Source organism: Lepidochelys kempii, chromosome 3, assembly GCF_965140285.1.
Source record: "Lepidochelys kempii isolate rLepKem1 chromosome 3, rLepKem1.hap1, whole genome shotgun sequence".
NCBI lineage: Eukaryota > Metazoa > Chordata > Testudines > Cheloniidae > Lepidochelys > Lepidochelys kempii.
Genome location: NC_136382.1, coordinates 133,424,309 through 133,442,039, shown reverse-complemented (window position 1 = coordinate 133,442,039; position 17,731 = coordinate 133,424,309). Strand labels below are relative to the sequence as shown.

General features: G+C 37.7%; 1 protein-coding gene across 13 annotated transcripts in view; it reads left to right on the top strand.

The window, feature by feature from the left end:
• Positions 1-17,731, top strand: part of SIPA1L2 (signal induced proliferation associated 1 like 2) — a 238,194-nt gene that overhangs the window by 149,179 nt on the left and 71,284 nt on the right. For all 13 annotated transcript variants that reach the window (XM_073338090.1, XM_073338089.1, XM_073338083.1 and 10 more), the window contains 3 exons: positions 2,065-2,222; positions 4,046-4,622; positions 10,887-11,161. In XM_073338090.1, the coding sequence (XP_073194191.1) occupies positions 2,065-2,222; positions 4,046-4,622; positions 10,887-11,161 (1,010 nt within the window). The remainder of the gene's footprint in view (positions 1-2,064; positions 2,223-4,045; positions 4,623-10,886; positions 11,162-17,731) is intronic.

The window sequence follows — 17,731 nt, the reverse complement described above, 5'->3', positions numbered from 1 at the left end:
AGTATCTAAAAATGTCTATCAGTTTATTGATAGAACTTAAGAACCCGTTTCACTGTAAAGGACTCTGATGCTAATACAGTGGTTCTAGGTTTCAAAAACTTCATAGATTTGTCTCTCAGCAGATGTGTGTCCCATTCTTGCTTATGTATCCTATGATTATTGGCAGTTTAAACAGCACCTCCCAAAAGGCATTTTATCACATTTAAAAAGCAAAAAAATGTGTGGAGACAAAATATACTAAATTCAGTCTTACATAAGTTTTGCTTCCTCAACTTCAATTTAAATACCCCTGTGGACAGGTATAGAAATAGACATGAACTCTAACTTAACAAGGAAGAATAATTGGCTAGAACCAACAGATCACTAATAATATGTACACTAATGAATTGATATCCTTGCTATATCTATTAATTGGGAGGTCTGACACAAATTCAGCTGCTATGTAGGTTTCAAGCTGTAAGGCAGTGATAACCTCTAACTGTGAACTTATGCTTTACTGTGTCAATCTAAATGCACTGTTCACCAATAAAATTAAGTTATTTCTGAGATTAAATCTAACACAATATCAAATACTTTATTATGCATTTCAAAAATAATCTGTGTGCAGTAAATGTACATCTTAGAGTTGCCTTAACAGCCATTTATTGTGGCTTTACCATTTAATAAATAAGAAATTATATTTATTAGAACAAAAATTAGCAATTGGCAAATCTTTCTAAGTGCTCATTGGTTAATCTTTTTTTCTTTACATCGCTACTGATGTTTTTAGTGCATTTGAAGTAGCATATTTTTGTTAGTGCTTCAGAATTGCATTTCCAGCCATTCTTGTTATATTTCATGTTGTATGATTCTGGCCCTACATATTGAGAGGCACAATGAAAGTCATAAACAGGCATTTATACGTAAACAATTAAGATAACTTTGCCTATTTTATGTGTTAGTTGCAATATTGGCTTGTCACATAACTAACCAAGAAAAGTAATTATTCTAAACAGCAAAATAATTTCATTCTAAACACTTGATAAATAACCCTATCATTGCCCTATATCATGTAGATGTTGATTACATTTGTTTTCTTACAGTTTTCAGTTGTATTTTGCCTCTTTAGTGTTAGTGCAGCCTTAAGAATCTGAGTCACTAGTCCACAATGCAAGCTCTGCAGACTTCTGGCCGATAATACATCTGTACCCTACAGCGTGTGCTGTTCTAGCACTATCTACATAACAGCATCAGCAGCTCTTTAAAAAGAAAGTTCTCTTTAAAAAAATTAAGTTAGAGATGTACAACTCTTACAATAATATCCATAATTTCATTTTGTATCTACAAAAGGCTAACAAAATCGTTTTTGAGAAGATTTTCTACCTGTAACAAACAAGATATTACCTGTAAAATTAATCATAAAATATATCCCTATCATAAATAAATTGACAACAAAGAATTACTTACTATAATAAGGTTTTTATCAGTAAATTTGAATCTCTGGTACATTCGTAGTTGTTTCCACTGCTGCATTGCTAAACTGAAGATAGCTAGAATTTGTGCTGAGAGTTTAGTAGGAAACTATTTTTTTAAAAATGTTCAGGGTCATAATCTAATATTCAGTTTAAATACAATTTGGGAAAAGAAAGGTCTCCTAAGAAGAGATAAACAATCTTGTGTTTTGGATATGAACACAGGTCTTTTACTGTAGAAAAGGACAGACCACGTACAAATGTTAGACAGTGATAAATGTCAGATGACGTTATGCACATTTCATATTACTACACAAATATGCTAATATAGGGGAGATGAAAACTGGCTGGCACAGGAAAAGAGGAATCCACTCAGAAAGAAAGGCTGATAAACTTATGAGCTTAGCCCAGTTTTTTTCCCAGACCTCTTTCCCATTCGTCCCAGTTTCATGCAGCTCCACGTAGATAGATAATACTGCCTTATAAGAGTGTCTCCACTTTCTGAAGTGACTCTTTCCTTTTTAAAATTAAACTGTCCATTGTTTTTGCCAATGTGAAGAAAAAGTATTATTTCTTAACTAACTGTTTTTAAAATTGTATTTCTTTTATGTAGCTTCTAAGGAAAAGGCACATAGGAAATGATATTGTTACCATTGTCTTCCAAGAGCCTGGAGCACTTCCTTTTACTCCAAAAAATATCCGTTCTCACTTTCAACATGTGTTTGTCATCGTCAAAGTGCATAATCCTTGCACTGAAAATGTATGCTATAGGTGAGTAGATACTTATTATTTTTTATGTTTGCTATTTTGATTCTAATAAAGCATCTTTTTCTAGCAATCTTGTATTTCCCAAAGAAGTTGTGTCTGTGTGTTTTCTACATTTCTCTTCTGTTTTAGGGTTTCATTTTTAAAGACACATAGAATGTAAAACTTAAGATATTTGACAGCAGTACACAGCAGTTAGCATTTCAGAAGGGTTCATGTAGTAGATCATTATCATTAGTGGTTTAAGTTTAGAGAGCTTTGGTTGTGTCCATATGTAATTGTAGGTACAGTTTTTTAGGCACAATTGAAAATGTGTAGATATTTGTTTAGCTTATTTGTGGGCATATAAAGGGCAGTCGGGTTTTAAAAATAAGACTTGAAGCTATAGCAATGGAAATAATTTTAGTTTTTTATTATCTTTCTTTTTAGGGTAGAGCGAAGTCATTTTAGAAGATTATTAATACAAATATAAATCACTGGCAATGTATTTAGCTGAATATCTACAGAATGTGATCCCAAACTTGACAGTATTTCAATCATGGTTTGTTTAAGTGGTCCCTTTATATAGTTTGCAGGGTACTTTGAGATCCTTTCAGATAAATGTCAGTTTTGCCTGTGACTTACATGTTAATGAAAACCTTTTTTGTTTCAAAATATCTCCCCAAAATCTCACTGTCACACTCTAAAATGAGAGTTTCAAGTGTCTTAAAATTCCATCACTTGGGCTAGGGAATCCCCCTCCCATCAAAAAACAAAAACAAAAAAACCCATGAGTACTCCCATCATAGACATGTGCCTGGCACTGGTCATTTTCTCTTTCTTTCAGCTTCTGAGCTGGCTGAGGACTGAAAACAGTCAGATTAGATATTCTTTCATTTTAAGGCATTGCTGTGAAGTAGATTAAAAAAAAAAAAAACTCTCTGAACGTAAACCGCTAATGATCATGACCTACTAAATGAACCTTTTTGAAATGCTGATGATGTACTGCTGTCAAATATATCTTAAGTATTACATTTTGTGTATTTTCAAAGTTGAGAGTCTTATCGGCTAATGACAACCTGGTTACTCTTCTTAGTTTTGTTTTAGCTCTGAGAAATTTTAAATAAAGTTAATGTCAATATTGGTCTAGGTCCTGCACATATGTATTCTTACTGTGATAGAAGAGGTAATGTGTATAGTTTCTAAGGCAATCTGTTTCTTCTAGTTCCACAGTTAGGGCAGGGGTTGTATCTGTATCAATTGTATCTGTAGTACCTTATCAAAGTCAATGGAATGATATGGGTGTAGTAGGGGCTTGGGGGTGGGGGAGAATTTTGCCCTCAGAAAGAAGTTGGTTCAGTTTGTCAGAGATGGAGCAACTGAGTGGAAAAATAAATAAGACATATTTGCCTTAAGAAAATTCAACTTTAAAGCTCCTTCAAATTAAGGATCCTCCTCAATAACAATACCCGTAGGATGCATTTTGTATTTATCCCATTGAAAGGAAGAAGAAACAGACACTTTATAAACAGGCCTTCTTGAAATGCTGCAGCTTGCTAAATCCTGGACTTTGTGACTTTATTAATTCATATAATTAAAATCATAAATGGTTTTGTTTTTATAAGATTGTCCAGTCAATTTTGTTTATACCCATTTTATTTGATCTTTAGATGTGTGCCAATATAATAGGTTTCCTGTATGTTTCAGATACACAGCTTCCTAATTTCTAAAATTTCATCTGTCTCAAATTTTACATTGAAACTCACCTGTGTTGATGGGTTATATAGTTCATAGTCCTGTAATGAGCTTTTGCTGATGCAGTTAACCATTTTGTTCTTTTTTATTTCTAGTGTTGGAGTTTCAAGATCAAAAGATGTACCTCCATTTGGTCCACCAATCCCCAAAGGAGTAACTTTCCCAAAATCAGCAGTCTTTAGGGACTTCCTTTTAGCCAAAGTTATTAATGCTGAAAATGCAGCACACAAGTCAGAAAAATTTCGAGCCATGGCCACCAGGACACGACAAGAATACTTGAAAGATCTGGCAGAAAATTTTGTTACTACAGCTACAGTGGATACTTCAGTGAAGTTCAGTTTTATTACTCTAGGTGCAAAGAAAAAGGAGAAAGTGAAACCAAGAAAGGATGCTCATTTATTTAGTGTTGGAGCAATTATGTGGAATGTGATAGCACGGGACTTTGGCCAGTCTGCAGACATTGAATGTCTCCTTGGAGTTTCCAATGAATTTATTATGTTGATTGAAAAGGAGTCCAAAAACGTTGTGTTTAACTGCTCCTGCAGAGATGTTATTGGATGGACATCAGGATTAATGAGTATCAAAATCTTTTATGAAAGAGGAGAATGTATTCTTCTGTCTGCATTTGATAATTGTTCTGATGACATCAGAGACGTTGTTCAAAGACTAGAAGTAAGTGAAATTTTTAAATTGATCTACCAAAGCTTTTATTCAGAATTATTCATGTGTATCATTCTTTGGGAAAGAACTCAAATTTTCCTATATTTAAACTTATATTGCACTTTCCAACTTCAAGGAGTTTTACAAACATTATTCCTCATAACACCATGTGGAATAGATGTATATTATCATCCTGCTTTTATAGGTGACTAATTTGATGCAGTTAATTAAATTGGCTTGTCCAAGGCTACATAGGGTTTTAGTTTTAAAGCCAGGATTAAAACTTGAATTTTTGGTTCCCAGCCCTGTGGTCTAGAGGTCAGAGTACACCCCTCAATAAAAATATCTTAATTAAAAAAATAAAAATAAAGAATACCCTTTTGAATGTATTTTATATCTAAACAGTGAAAACCCTCTAAATAAAGCATGGAATATACTGCTTATTTTGCATGGATGAGCTGGAAGAAAATGAAGGCAGTTAAATCAGTTAACACTGATTATCAGAGCTGATGCAATCTCAGTCAAGACAGGTGGAGTTCAGGCATTCTGTGTGCTCAACATCTTAAATTATTTGACTTACAGCTATTACAAATGTGTACTAATACAGGCTGCAGGGTATAAAACATTGAGGTATCACTGTTTTCGTTATAGTTTGACTTTGACCTTACCCCTTAAATTAAATGAGGTTAGTGGCATAAGCCTTTTTTATATTGAATTGAGGCTTCTACTGGAAAACAATCACTAGACCTAATTTTTTGGAGATTAGTAGAGCTGACGTACAAGCTATGAAGTGGCCAGGATTAAACTGATGTGTAAAACAAAGGCCTGATGCTGCAAGGTGTTGTGATACCCTAAACTTTCAAGACTGTTGAGGATGCTTAGTGCTACACAGGCCCGTGATTAATACCTACCATGTGTGATGGAGTCTTTCTTCCAGTACAGGTTAATATTTGTAAGTTCATATTATTGTCACTTGCATTGTATTTACCTCATTGTTAAATTCTTCAGATATTGTCATTTTCCATATACAAATATTTTCCTTCTGAAATTTAGAAAAAATGTTCTCTAATTATCATGTTACTATTGTAAAATGATCACTAATTGGACAGTTATAAATTGCCTCAGCATTGTGCTGAAAATAAGGTTAATGAATATTAGTTTTTTATCTCATCACTACATATTGTAACACAAATTGTTTAGTGTTATTTTAATAATACTACCTAGCTCTTACATAGTGCATTTCCTCAGTAGGTCACAAAGCACTTTACAAAGGAGAGCAGTATCATTATCCCCATTTTACAGATAAGGAAATTGAGGAACAGAGGGGAAATGACTAGCCCATGGTTACCCAACAGGCGAGGGGCAGAGCTGGGAATAGAACCTATGTGTTTTTGTAGTCCCATTCTAGTAAGCCGCATTGCCTTCATTTATCACTTCTTGAATCTTAAAACATACATGAAATTATAGCAGGTTGGGCAAACTGGTAAAGTTTCTACTGAATCTCTGCCGACAGATCTTCATTATATATGATGTATAAAAACATTTAGTTTTTTTTATAGCATTAGTTGATGTGGTTATCTGTAAAAACTATGTCTTTGGAGACATTAATCATTACAACAGACTTCATTCAGTTTGATTTGAATGGCCTTGTATTTCACTCAAATCTAACCATCTGTTACAGTACAACATTATTTAAATTTAACTTGAGACTGCTCCTTTTTTGAGGCAATAACCATATTCTTAGCTAAATAAATCTATTGGCCTGACGCCTCAGAGTTAGCAACTTAGGATCTGTCTACACTACCCCACAATGCAGCGTTCAGGGGTGTGAATAGCAGTTCATAGCAATGTGTTGTGCTGGAACTCCCCTGTGTGGACTCTGTGGGCTCAAACTAAACCTTTGAAGAGGGTGACATTGATGTGAACTAGGAGCTTTTAGTTTGCAACCACAGCATAGGCGCAGACTCTGTGGGTGCTCCAGGGCTCAAGCACCCATGGGGAAAAAAATACAGGGTGCTCAGCACCAAGGAGCCATAGTTTTGTACTTGAGGTCTGCTCATAGAGCACGCCCTTGCCCCAGAGGGAGCTTGAGTGTGGAATGTGAGTTCTGTGCTGCTAACAGTTTCTGCCCTTGGGACAAGGAGTTTGTTTTAAACGGAAGCAGGGTGATTAAGATAACAGAAGGCTTGTCATTAAATTAAATTAAGGATCATTAGATCTTGAAAGCATTGCCAGGGCCTCCAGTTAAAAGGTAGGAAACAAAGGGTAGGAATAAATGGTCCATTTTCAGAATGGAAAGAAGTAAATAGTGATGTCCCCAGGTTTCTGTATTGGAACCAGAGCTGTTCAATATGTTCATAAGTGATATGGGAAAAGGGATAAAGAGTGAGATGGCAAAATTTACAGATGATACAAATTTACTCAAAATAGTTAAGTCCAAAGTTGACTGCAAAATGTTACAAAGGGATCTCACAAAACTGGGTGACGGCAACAAAAATGGCAGATGAAATTCAGTGTTAAATGCAAAGTAAAGCACATGGCAAAATATAATCCCAACTGTACATACAAAATGATGGGGTCTTCATTAGCTGGTACCATCAAGAAAGAGATCTTGAAGTCATTTGCAGTACTTTGGAAGTACTATGCTTCCAGAGTACTGCAAATTTATAAGAATCCTTCTCACTGTACCTATATCACCCTGAACTGAGGAATGATCATTCAGAAGACTTAACAATGATCTCCCGTCATCAATGGGACAGATGCAACTGAATAATGTGGCTGTCCTTAACGTGCATCAAGACCATACCAAGAAACTAGAGGTAAATAAGATTGCTAACGGTTATCCAGAAAGCAGTGAGATGTTATCTCTTTAAACTGGGATGTTAGTAAAGACAGCTTGTAAGTAATTGCAATGATTTTAATATACTGTAATTCATGATAATATAATTATGTAGTTCATAAAAATTTAATAATTATTAAAATAGTAAAGATACCAATAATAGACACACATTCAATAACTAGAATATGAAAGAAGTGTATAAATATGCTGAAAATAGCCTCCCCCCAAAACTGGCAGAACCTCTCCCCCGTAACCACACCCACCTCTTCAAAAGCACCCACCGGCAAAAACAAAAGTCAGCGCCTATGGACCGCAGCATCCACGTTAGGGAGTCACAGTGCATCACTTTGGTGCACCCTGCTATTCACACCCTGTTTTCCAAACTGCAGGACAGCATACACAAGTCCTTAGAAACAGTTATCAGCAAGGTACATTGAATAACTCTCGAATACTTTGTGTTGATGTTCTATTGAATTTGTGCTCTTCCTCTCTCTTTCATCCCAGACCTCTCAAATTCGATGCTCTTTGTGAAGGATTAGTCACTGTGTTGAGTAACCTTTTTGTTTTTAAAAGCTCCCTTTTCTTTCTCGCCTCTTCCTCCCCTTTTTTTAACTGTATGAATATTTCTCTTTAAAAGTTAATTTAAAAGCTGAATTTTGGAATACTGGACTCCTCTACCCCTGAAACCTTCACACAGATGATAAATGTTAGCTTTTAATGAAGAATGTTCTAAACACCCAGACACCCTTTGCCTTTAGCTAGTTATTTGATTTATAAAAATCTCAATAGGGGCTCATGCTATTTAAAGGTAACCATTACACACATCTGCATAACATGAGACTGTCTGCACAGATCTTAATGGAGGATCAGACCCCCTTACCTGATTAGAGAGCGCTGCTGAAGTTAGGAGTCCATCTATGTGGAGTTCACTATATGATTGAAGCATAAGGTGTCTGTCCATCATGTCACATTTTATAACTAATTTATTGGACTTCTATGAATAGATAAATATCCACCATCTAGTAAACCCCTTCCAATCTATCATTTTCCTCCCTTGCCAAAAGCCTTGGGAAATAGTAGGCTTTGCAGTGAGTCCAGAAGGCTAATAAGTTTTTTATTATTTGTAGTACCACAGTGCCTACCAGCCCTAGTCATGGAGCAGAAGTCAACTATGCTAGGACCGTACAGATACCGAACAAAAAGGAGCTTAAAATCAAAGTATAACGTAAAACACCATATGGTTACAGATAAATGGAGGAGTACCAGGAAATGATAGTACTGGGCAGTGGTCCCAGGCAAGTTTTTCTCATAGGTATCCTGCCAAAGGAGGGTGTTAAGAAGGGATTTGAAGCAGAATAATGAAGTAGCTTTGTGGATGTTTACAGAGAGCTCCTCCCAAACATGAAGGGGCAGCATATGAGAGAGCCCAAAGGTGCTTGTTTGAAAATATATCAAATGGGAGATGGAGGCTGGCATTACTAGCTTATGGAGAGTTGAGAACAATGCCGTTTTTACTGTTAGTACTGTTTTGTGGTTTTTCAGCATTCAACGTTTGATATTTCAAATATAAAATATTTTTAAATCTGTAAAACTGGACAATATGAAGTAGATACCTGAACACACACACATGTGGCTTCATTCTCCAACAAGCTTACCTGTTTGATGCAATATTAATAGCATAGTACATGTTGGTTGTCACATTGAGACAGGAAATTTGGGCAAAAGTTTGTATTGCGGTTCCTAAAGGAAAAGAGGCACATTTTACTATTCTGAATATCTTCTCAGTTCTCCAGTGGGCCTCCCATGCTTATGCCATGAGTATGTAAGCAGAGCATGCTGGGATGTTGCACTGGAGTGGGGGCTAGCCCTCTAAGGATAAATGGATGACATAAGAATTTTTAAAAATATGTCCTACTCTAAGGTGTTGAATGCCACTTTTAGCCTTCCAACTGCATTGTAGAACTTACTGTTTTACTGACAGCAGTTTGTAAAAACAATATGGCTAGCATCTTTAAAACTTTGTAAGAAGGTAACAGTCATGGCTTTGAGCTAGTTACAGTGCAGGCATAAGTTATGCAAAGCTCCTCAAAGCTTTTCCAATCAGTCATTTGGTGGTTAGAGAGAGAGGAGTAGGAGCTGGAATTACTGGCTTCCTTCCCTGGCTCTGTCACTCGCTTACTGTGTAACCCTGGGCAAATCACGTGATCTCTGTCCCAGCTTTAGCCCTGTTTCAAATACAGTTATCCTGGACTGTCATATTTCATAGTGATCCAGTCTTGGCCCTCCCTTAAGCAGAGTAACAACTGTGCCCAAAATATATGTTGATTTTGTGACACGAACAAAAGAAACTAATTTTAACTTATGACTAGAAACTAGAAGATGATCGGAGTTTAGAAGGTTTCTAACCATCGGAAAAGTAAGGTTTTGGAACAGCCTTCCAATAGGAGAAGTTGGGGCAAACAACGGAATTTTAAAAATGGAGCTTAATAAATTTATGAATTGGACTCTGACTGGGTTGCTTGTGATAGTAGGGGACAGGACTTGATGACCCAGGAGGTCCCTTCCAGTGCTGTACCCTATGTTATGACCTAAACCAGAATTTGACCTTCAATCTCCAGAGGTGAAAGATTAGTGCACTAATGTATTGCAAAAACTACTGAATTGTCCCTGGATTGCTTCACCATTTGTGAAACTGTTCAATTTTATGTAGTATGAAAAAAGAAATCCCTTTAGTAAATGCTAAAATTTCAGTTTATTGGATTATTCCATGTAATGCCAGAATAACTTCCAATTAAGTATGAATGATCTCAGTTCTCTGTCTCTCAGTTCCCATGAAATAATCAGTCTTCTCCTATTTGTAGCAAAGCCTACATCTGGAGATGGCAATGGCATGGATGTCATAGATCAGAATCTGATTGCTGGAGCAAAAGAAATACATTATCTTGTTTTGTTACTTAGTGTTGGGGGATGGGAGTCTGTTGGAACTGAAAAATTTCACTTGATTTGACTCATCTTAAATTTCAAGGTTATTATTTTCCTGAAGAAAAAACCCACTACACACCTGCAGTCAATCAGCCAACAAAGAATGAAGTAATTGACAGGTTTGCATTTTGCTTGCCTTGTGTTTTGAAACTAAGACAGCTGCTAAATATTCAGTAAGATATAAATGTCTTTGCATTGGAAAGAAATAAGAATTTGACGCAGGACAGCTGGTTGTTCAAATTTTAGGACTCTGAAGGTCTTCATGGATTTTGCTCTATGCAGAAACCTATAGTCAACCTTAAATGACAAAATGATTGTTAGTCACCTATTAGTATGTTAAGGGTATTGTACATGAAACCAAACATAGCTTTATCGTGTCAGAAAATAGATCCTTTCATGTTTCCAAAGAAATGAGTCTACAAAGACAGTAGCATAACAATCTGATACTCCTTTAGATAGTCACCAGAGGATGCGAAACAACGGAAATGACCCTGCGGAGGAATGGGTTGGGCCAGCTTGGATTCCACGTTAACTTCGAAGGAATAGTAGCAGATGTGGAGCCATTTGGTTTTGCATGGAAGGCAGGCCTAAGGCAAGGGAGCCGTCTAGTTGAGATCTGTAAAGTGGCTGTGGCAACCTTGACTCATGAACAAATGATTGACCTTTTACGCACATCGGTGACAGTAAAGGTGGTGATTATTCAGCCACATGAGGATGGATCACCTAGAAGGTAACAAGCAACAGTCCTTAATGTGACATTTCCAACTCTTTTCTTTACTCGTGCTTATTATTTGGCTTTTTAACAAGTGCTGTCTTTGGTAAAAGCCCTTAGGAAATGGATATTGTGTCTCCTGTTTGGTAATAATGGGATTGTAGCCGTTAAAGCAATTCAGAAAAAAAGGAGCTATTACCTTGTAATAAAAGATAAAATGTGATCCTGTAAGCAATTTATTGGGAAATTGACTTATAAGGCTTGAGAGGATAAGAAGTAAACTAAAGTGCAGCATGACTGAAGTATTTTAAAAATTGGTTGTGACTTTTCTCTTCCACAGGAGACAGTTTTATTATATTTTAATATTAGTTTTGCAAACTGGGAATTGTTGCCTGAAAAATATACTCTTATTTTCTTTGAGGTTTCTTTGACTTCTTACTATTGAGATAGGAGACCTTTATTTTAACCTGTGATTTTCAAAAACAGAGAAACCTTGGATGCGAGATAGCTATGGGATCATGCTACAGGTTCTTTCCCATTCTCTGTAAATATCTGCTCTAAGTCATTCACATTAACTGTTGAATCATATCAGTCAAATCATTAGCTAAAACTAAAATCTTGCTTTAACATGAAATAAATGGGTCATGCTTGGGAAAAGAGCATAATAAAAGATGACTGTATCATTCTTTCTGTGGGTGGGGTGCAGTGCCTGCCAGTGCCTTTCTTGATTAAGGTGCTGTTCATGGCCAGAAGATTTTTGCCTTGCTGCCACCATTTGAGTAAAAGTACATCAGCTGACAACTCTGATTCCAAATTTCACAGAAATCCAATCTTATTTCACTCATCCTTTACCTATGCACCGTGAGTTTGGTTAATTAGTCTGAATTAGAAGTGTGCTTCAGTAAATTGAATTACTTGCTTGTCTCCTTAAATCTTCTGTTGATATTCTTTTAATTTAACAAAGGAAAAAAATAGGGATGCTGCTCTTGGCATGAAAATCAGCCATAAAATTTTACATCATGTACAACAGGGTGGAGTTGTTGGCAAGCTATGCATGAATGCTGGTGTGTTTGTTCTCCAAACTGGCTGGATGAATGACACAAAAAGTTCTCTTCCCTGCCATAACCTGCACCTCCAAGTTTTGGGTGTTCCTTTCTTTTGGGGGGGAGGGGAGTGTGTGTGTGTGTGTGTGTGTGTGAGAGAGAGAGAGAGAAACACACACCTCTGTTCTCACTACTTGCATATAATTTGCAATTAAGTCTCTCTCTGCTTAGCTCAGCTTTTCTCTCCATCTGCTTCTGAATATGAATTTTCACTGTCTTGTGTAGTGCACATTCCCAAGCTGTTTACAAAGTATGAGCCTAATGAGCTGATCCATTATATTTAAGATAAAATGTATATTTTATAGTGCTTGGTAGAATTATGTATTGTTTATGAGCAGTTTTTACATATGTGGTACATTTTACATTTAAAATTATGAAGTCAAAATTCAGTATAATACACTAAGAGATGCATGGCACCTGCTCTATCTGTAAGTTAAAGTTCTAGCTGCGTGCCACTGAACTGGAAAGAAAACTTCAAAGCATCTCTGGGGGAACCAAAATATAGATTCTTCTCATCTTTCAGAACTGGGTAAACCAATCACTACTTAAAAATAAATTGAAGTTTACTTTTAAATTTACAGTCCAGCTGTAAAATGTGTGTAGCACCAGTGCTTTATTAAAATAAAAAGCCATGTAATCAAAAATAAAGTTACAAAAGAAATGGGAATCTTCCCTCCTGCCTTTTCTGTTCATAGAATCATAGAATATCAGGGTTGGAAGGGACCTCAGGAGGTCATCTAGTCCAACCCCCTGCTCAAAGCAGGACCAATCCCCAATTTTTGCCCCAGGTCCCTAAATGGCCCCCTCAAGGATTGAACTCACAACCCTGGATTTAGCAGGCCAATGCTCAAACCACTGAGCTATCCCTCCTCCCACCCCCTCTTCATTGGGCCCAGTTCTGATCCCACTAAAATGAAAGTCCCAAGATTTTCCAAATTGTGACTAGTGATTTGGGGAGCAATTTGAGATACCTGAAAGGGGCCTGATGTTCAGAAATTGCTGAGAACCCACCCTTTCCCAAAATTGATAATTGAAACAGAATGGACAGATGAGGTGGGGGAAAGAAACACAAACAGTGTTGAGCAATTCTTCCTACAGCCAGCAGTTTAGATGCCTTCCCAATTTGCTAGATGATACTTTTTAAATGCAACAGTTTAAGGGCACTCAGCTTATTAACTCCCTTAAGCGTTGTCTAATACGGTGTGATCGTAAGGATCTGGCTGCAGACCAAGGGCGTTTACATGCCCATGTTTTGGATGATTTTCAGGAATCCTCCTTTGGGTGGAAACCTGGAGACAACCTCCAGTGGCAAATCCCTAGTGAAATGCTCCCTGTGCTAGAGTTCCAAGGTAGGCTACTCCTTGCAGCAGGGAGCATAGATGAAGGTTTATTGTAAATGTTCATAGAAATAATATACAATCAGTTTGCTATGCCCCCACACATCTTGCTCTTTCTACTCCCTCCCCCACTTGGCAGGCAACAAATGAAATTCTTTAGTTTTGTCTATCTGTAGGCACTTAGGCCATGTCTCCTCCTCTTCTCTTCCAGGCTCCTTGGGAAAAAAAGTAGGACTATTCAGGGCAGCTTTTTTTGTTTGTTTTCTTTAAAAAACAACTTTATCCAGTTTTTCCTAATTTCTCTTAGAATAAGCAGAAATGAGCAGGATGCTTTCCCCAAGGATTTTTCTCAAGGACGCATGAGTGTGCTAATTTCAGGGATACAATATGGGCTTCCATCCTCATTTCCTTTTGTTTCTTGTGGGATACCCACTGCCTCAAGCACAACAATAGCTTCTGGTGGTAAATCAAATAACTGCTATGGGCCAGCATTGTCTCAGGCATACATGTAGCCCAAGGCAAAGCCTTTTCTGAGAATTAATGCTTTTTGGGAGACTGTGGATGTGAAAAAGCCCTTTGGCCAATGAATGAGCATTTTAAATTAGAGAAATGCAGCATGCTTGCTTAACCTCCCTTTTGGTTGACCCCACTGATGTATGTCTGCATTTGAATTGTAAGGTGTGATTCCCAGCTCATGTAGACATACCCATGCTAGCTCTTCCCCAGCCAGTGTGCTAAAAATAGCAGCATGGCTGGGGTAGCATAGGCAGCGGGTTGGACTAGCCACCAGAGTACTTGCATACTCAGGGGACCTGCGTATGTTACTTGGTGAGCTAGCCTGAGCTGTGTAGCTAGCCTGAGCCATTGCTACCCCAGCCACACTAATTTTAGATGCTGGCTCTAGCAGAGCTATAGTGGGTATGTCTGCATAAGCTGGGAATCTCACCTCCCAGCTCAAATGAGGATATAGCCCATGACAACATGGTCATCTACTCCATTAGAAGCCAATGTCTCTCCCAAAGATACCTGCACTCAGATGATTGAGGAGACTGTAGGAATTTTGAACTATCTGCAACACTGTTGAGCCCTAACACTTAGGCTGTGAATATTTGGAGGGCATGCATGGAACTGGGATCTCAGATAATGTAGAGCAATTCCAGCTCCCCCAAGAGTCGTCATGAAGCAACTGAGTATTTTTTGTCAGCAATCATGCCTCTTAATTAAAGACACTCTGCTAGATTTCCTGGATGTTCTTTACAAGTGTTTTGGCAATGATAGTGTGGTACCTTTTAGTTTAGACATTGAGCAGAAGATTTTTGAGGCAATGAAATAATAGATTATCTTCTTTAAGGAGTTTTTAATTGTTTGGAAATTGCCTGGACTTTTTCACAAACGGTGTGATTAGAGCTATTTGGAATGTCCCAACTAGTCCTGAGTTCTAGGGCAGGTGGGTATTTAAAACTATTCATAGTTTCCAAAAACTTAGTAGGCACAAGACTGGAAGTAAAGTGGCTGAACCAGTGTCTAGGGTGTCAGAAGTTCAGGATGGAAACCATGTATTAATCTCTTCTAGAACTATCCCTGAAGGCTCTCTGGAATTAATCTGCAAGAAAGATGCATATCTACAAATCCTGATTCCTGCATTTCAGGGTGGTTGAGCCCTACTTCTAGTACCTGATCCTTTCAATGCTTTTGATTACTGCCCAAGGATCTTCCTGTAAACCCTGATGTAGTAGTGGCAGTAATTGTCCTGGGGAGAGAGTATTGACTGGTTGGACCCCCTTTCCCCGGTCCTGGATGCCACCTGATGTATTGGGGTTTCACTGAGCTGCCCGCTCCCCTAGTCTGGGCTCCCTCTCCCTGTTTTGCTGAATCAGGCTCTCAGGCCTCTGGCAGCACACACACACAGGTAGGGATGTACCAGCTGTAGAATCTCAATCTACAAGCAGCTCTCTATGGGAAGATTCAGCTAGAAAGTTGCCCAGCACTCAAGTACACACCCCCTTTGGGGAGTAAACCCAAATAATATTGTCTTGAGCAAGTATAGAAAAGTCTTCACAGTGCAAGCTCATAAATATTCACCCTTTCCCTCAATGTGGAGAGAGATATACACAGCTTCTTGCCCATCCCAGATATGAATTGCACAAAATGGGTTATGTTATAAACAAGAACTAAGTTTATTAACTATAAAAAACAGATTTTAAGTGATTATAAGGGATAGCAAACAGAACAAAGCAGATGACTAAGCAAATAAAACAAAACATGCATACTAAGCTTAATTCCTGAAGAGACTGGTTTCAAGAAGTAATTTCTCACCCTAAATGTTGCTTTCAGGCTGGTTGCAGAAATTCTTGGTGGTTAGCTACATTTCTAGCAGGTTAAAATTCTCAGGTATCTTATTCACAGTCCAGATCCCTTTTCCAGCCTGGGTTCAGTACTCCTCCCACTTTCCCTTTGTCCTTGTCCTTAAGTGTTCCCAGCAGTCACCCTGGCTGGGCATTCAGTGAAGAGTGTACCTAGATGAGCTTACTCCCCAGGCTTAAATAAGATTTACGTAAGGCAGGAATCTTTTGTTTTCCAATCTTAACCTTCCCCTACTTTTAGTGGAAAAGTATTAGAAGTCCAAGATGGTGTTTAGTACCAGGTCACATGACCTAGTAGTGTCACTGCAAGGTCCCTCCCAGGAAGAAGAGAGATTAGTATCTGCAAAATCTTATTGTTTCTTCCTAATGGCCCATCAAGGCTGATGGCCTGTTGTCCGGTGTGTGTTTCCCAAGTACACTCCCAGTTGTAATTGTTATAGTCAATGTTCCTAACTTTAGGTACAGATATGATACGTGCATACAAATTGGATAATCATAACCTTTCCAATGATATCTTACAAGACCCATCTTGCATCAAATATCTGTTTGCCATATCATAAGTATATTTCCATAAAGAATATGCGGTGTAACGTCACAATTTGTGTCATACCTTGTTTAGAGTTTTGGCTCATCAGAACGTGATCATCTTCTTTCAGCAGTCTGCTTTTGTGAAAACAAGGTCAAAGGCCAGTTTTGGTTTCTGGACCAAGTGATAGAAGTGTTTTTTGTTTTTGTTTTTGTTTTTTTGAGTAACAGCCGTGTTAGTCTGTTTTCCCAAAAAGAAAAGGAGTACTTTTGACACCTTAGAGACTGACCAATTGGTTAGTCTCTAAGGTGCCACAAGTACTCCTTTTCTTTTTGTTTTTTTTAAATCTCATTTCCTTTCAGTAGAAGTCATTGATGGGAATAGGAACTAGTGAGATTCAACAAGTGTTTCCATCCCTGGAAAGAATCATTCAGCAGATCGAAATGCAAGAGCCTCTTCTGCTCACTGCTGGAACTGATTGTGACTTGGTCTTAGCTATACCTAAGGAGCAGATCTTTTTGAATTTAGGAGTATAGTTATTTGAACTAGAGGAGAAACAGGCCCCACTAAAAGATTAAAAGAGATCGCATCTAACAAAATATGCCCCAGGTGGTTCCAATGCATGTGTAGTTGACAACAGATTCCAGTATCTTGGCTTTGGCCGCCTGTATAAACCATAAGCTGGCACCAGGTGTTTGTGTGGCATTGTCTCTGATGTATGCCATTGAGCACAAGAGAGGTACGCCCTCCACACCATGGGAGATAATTCTATTATTGTCAAGTCTTTCTCAGAATCAGCATTGTGGCAGCAGTAGCTTACATAAATCAGCAAGGGGCACTCAAAATACATTTCCCGTCAAGAGGAGTTTCTTTCCGTTGCGGGGCATAATCAAACATTTGCTTCATTCAGGTTTTGCATGTCTAGAGGGAGGATGGTGGAGAAGCAGAGAGAGGCAATTAAGTGGTACATATTTTTTGCATTATTTCATTTAAACTACTATTGTGTCATGAGATTTTGTTCACTAAAGAGAATTTTATTTTCCAGCTCAAATTTAAAAGCTACCAGAAGGAGGGAAAATTTTCTTCCAATGCATGATATTTTATTTTGTGAAGTTTCTGTGTATGTATGGGGGTGATCATGAAGAACTACAATCAGCACTTTTAAAAAATCAAATTCTAATAATTTTACTGCAGAAGACATGAGTTTACTTTAGACTTGTGACTGCCCTATTTTTATCTTCTTGTATTTTAGTCTCATT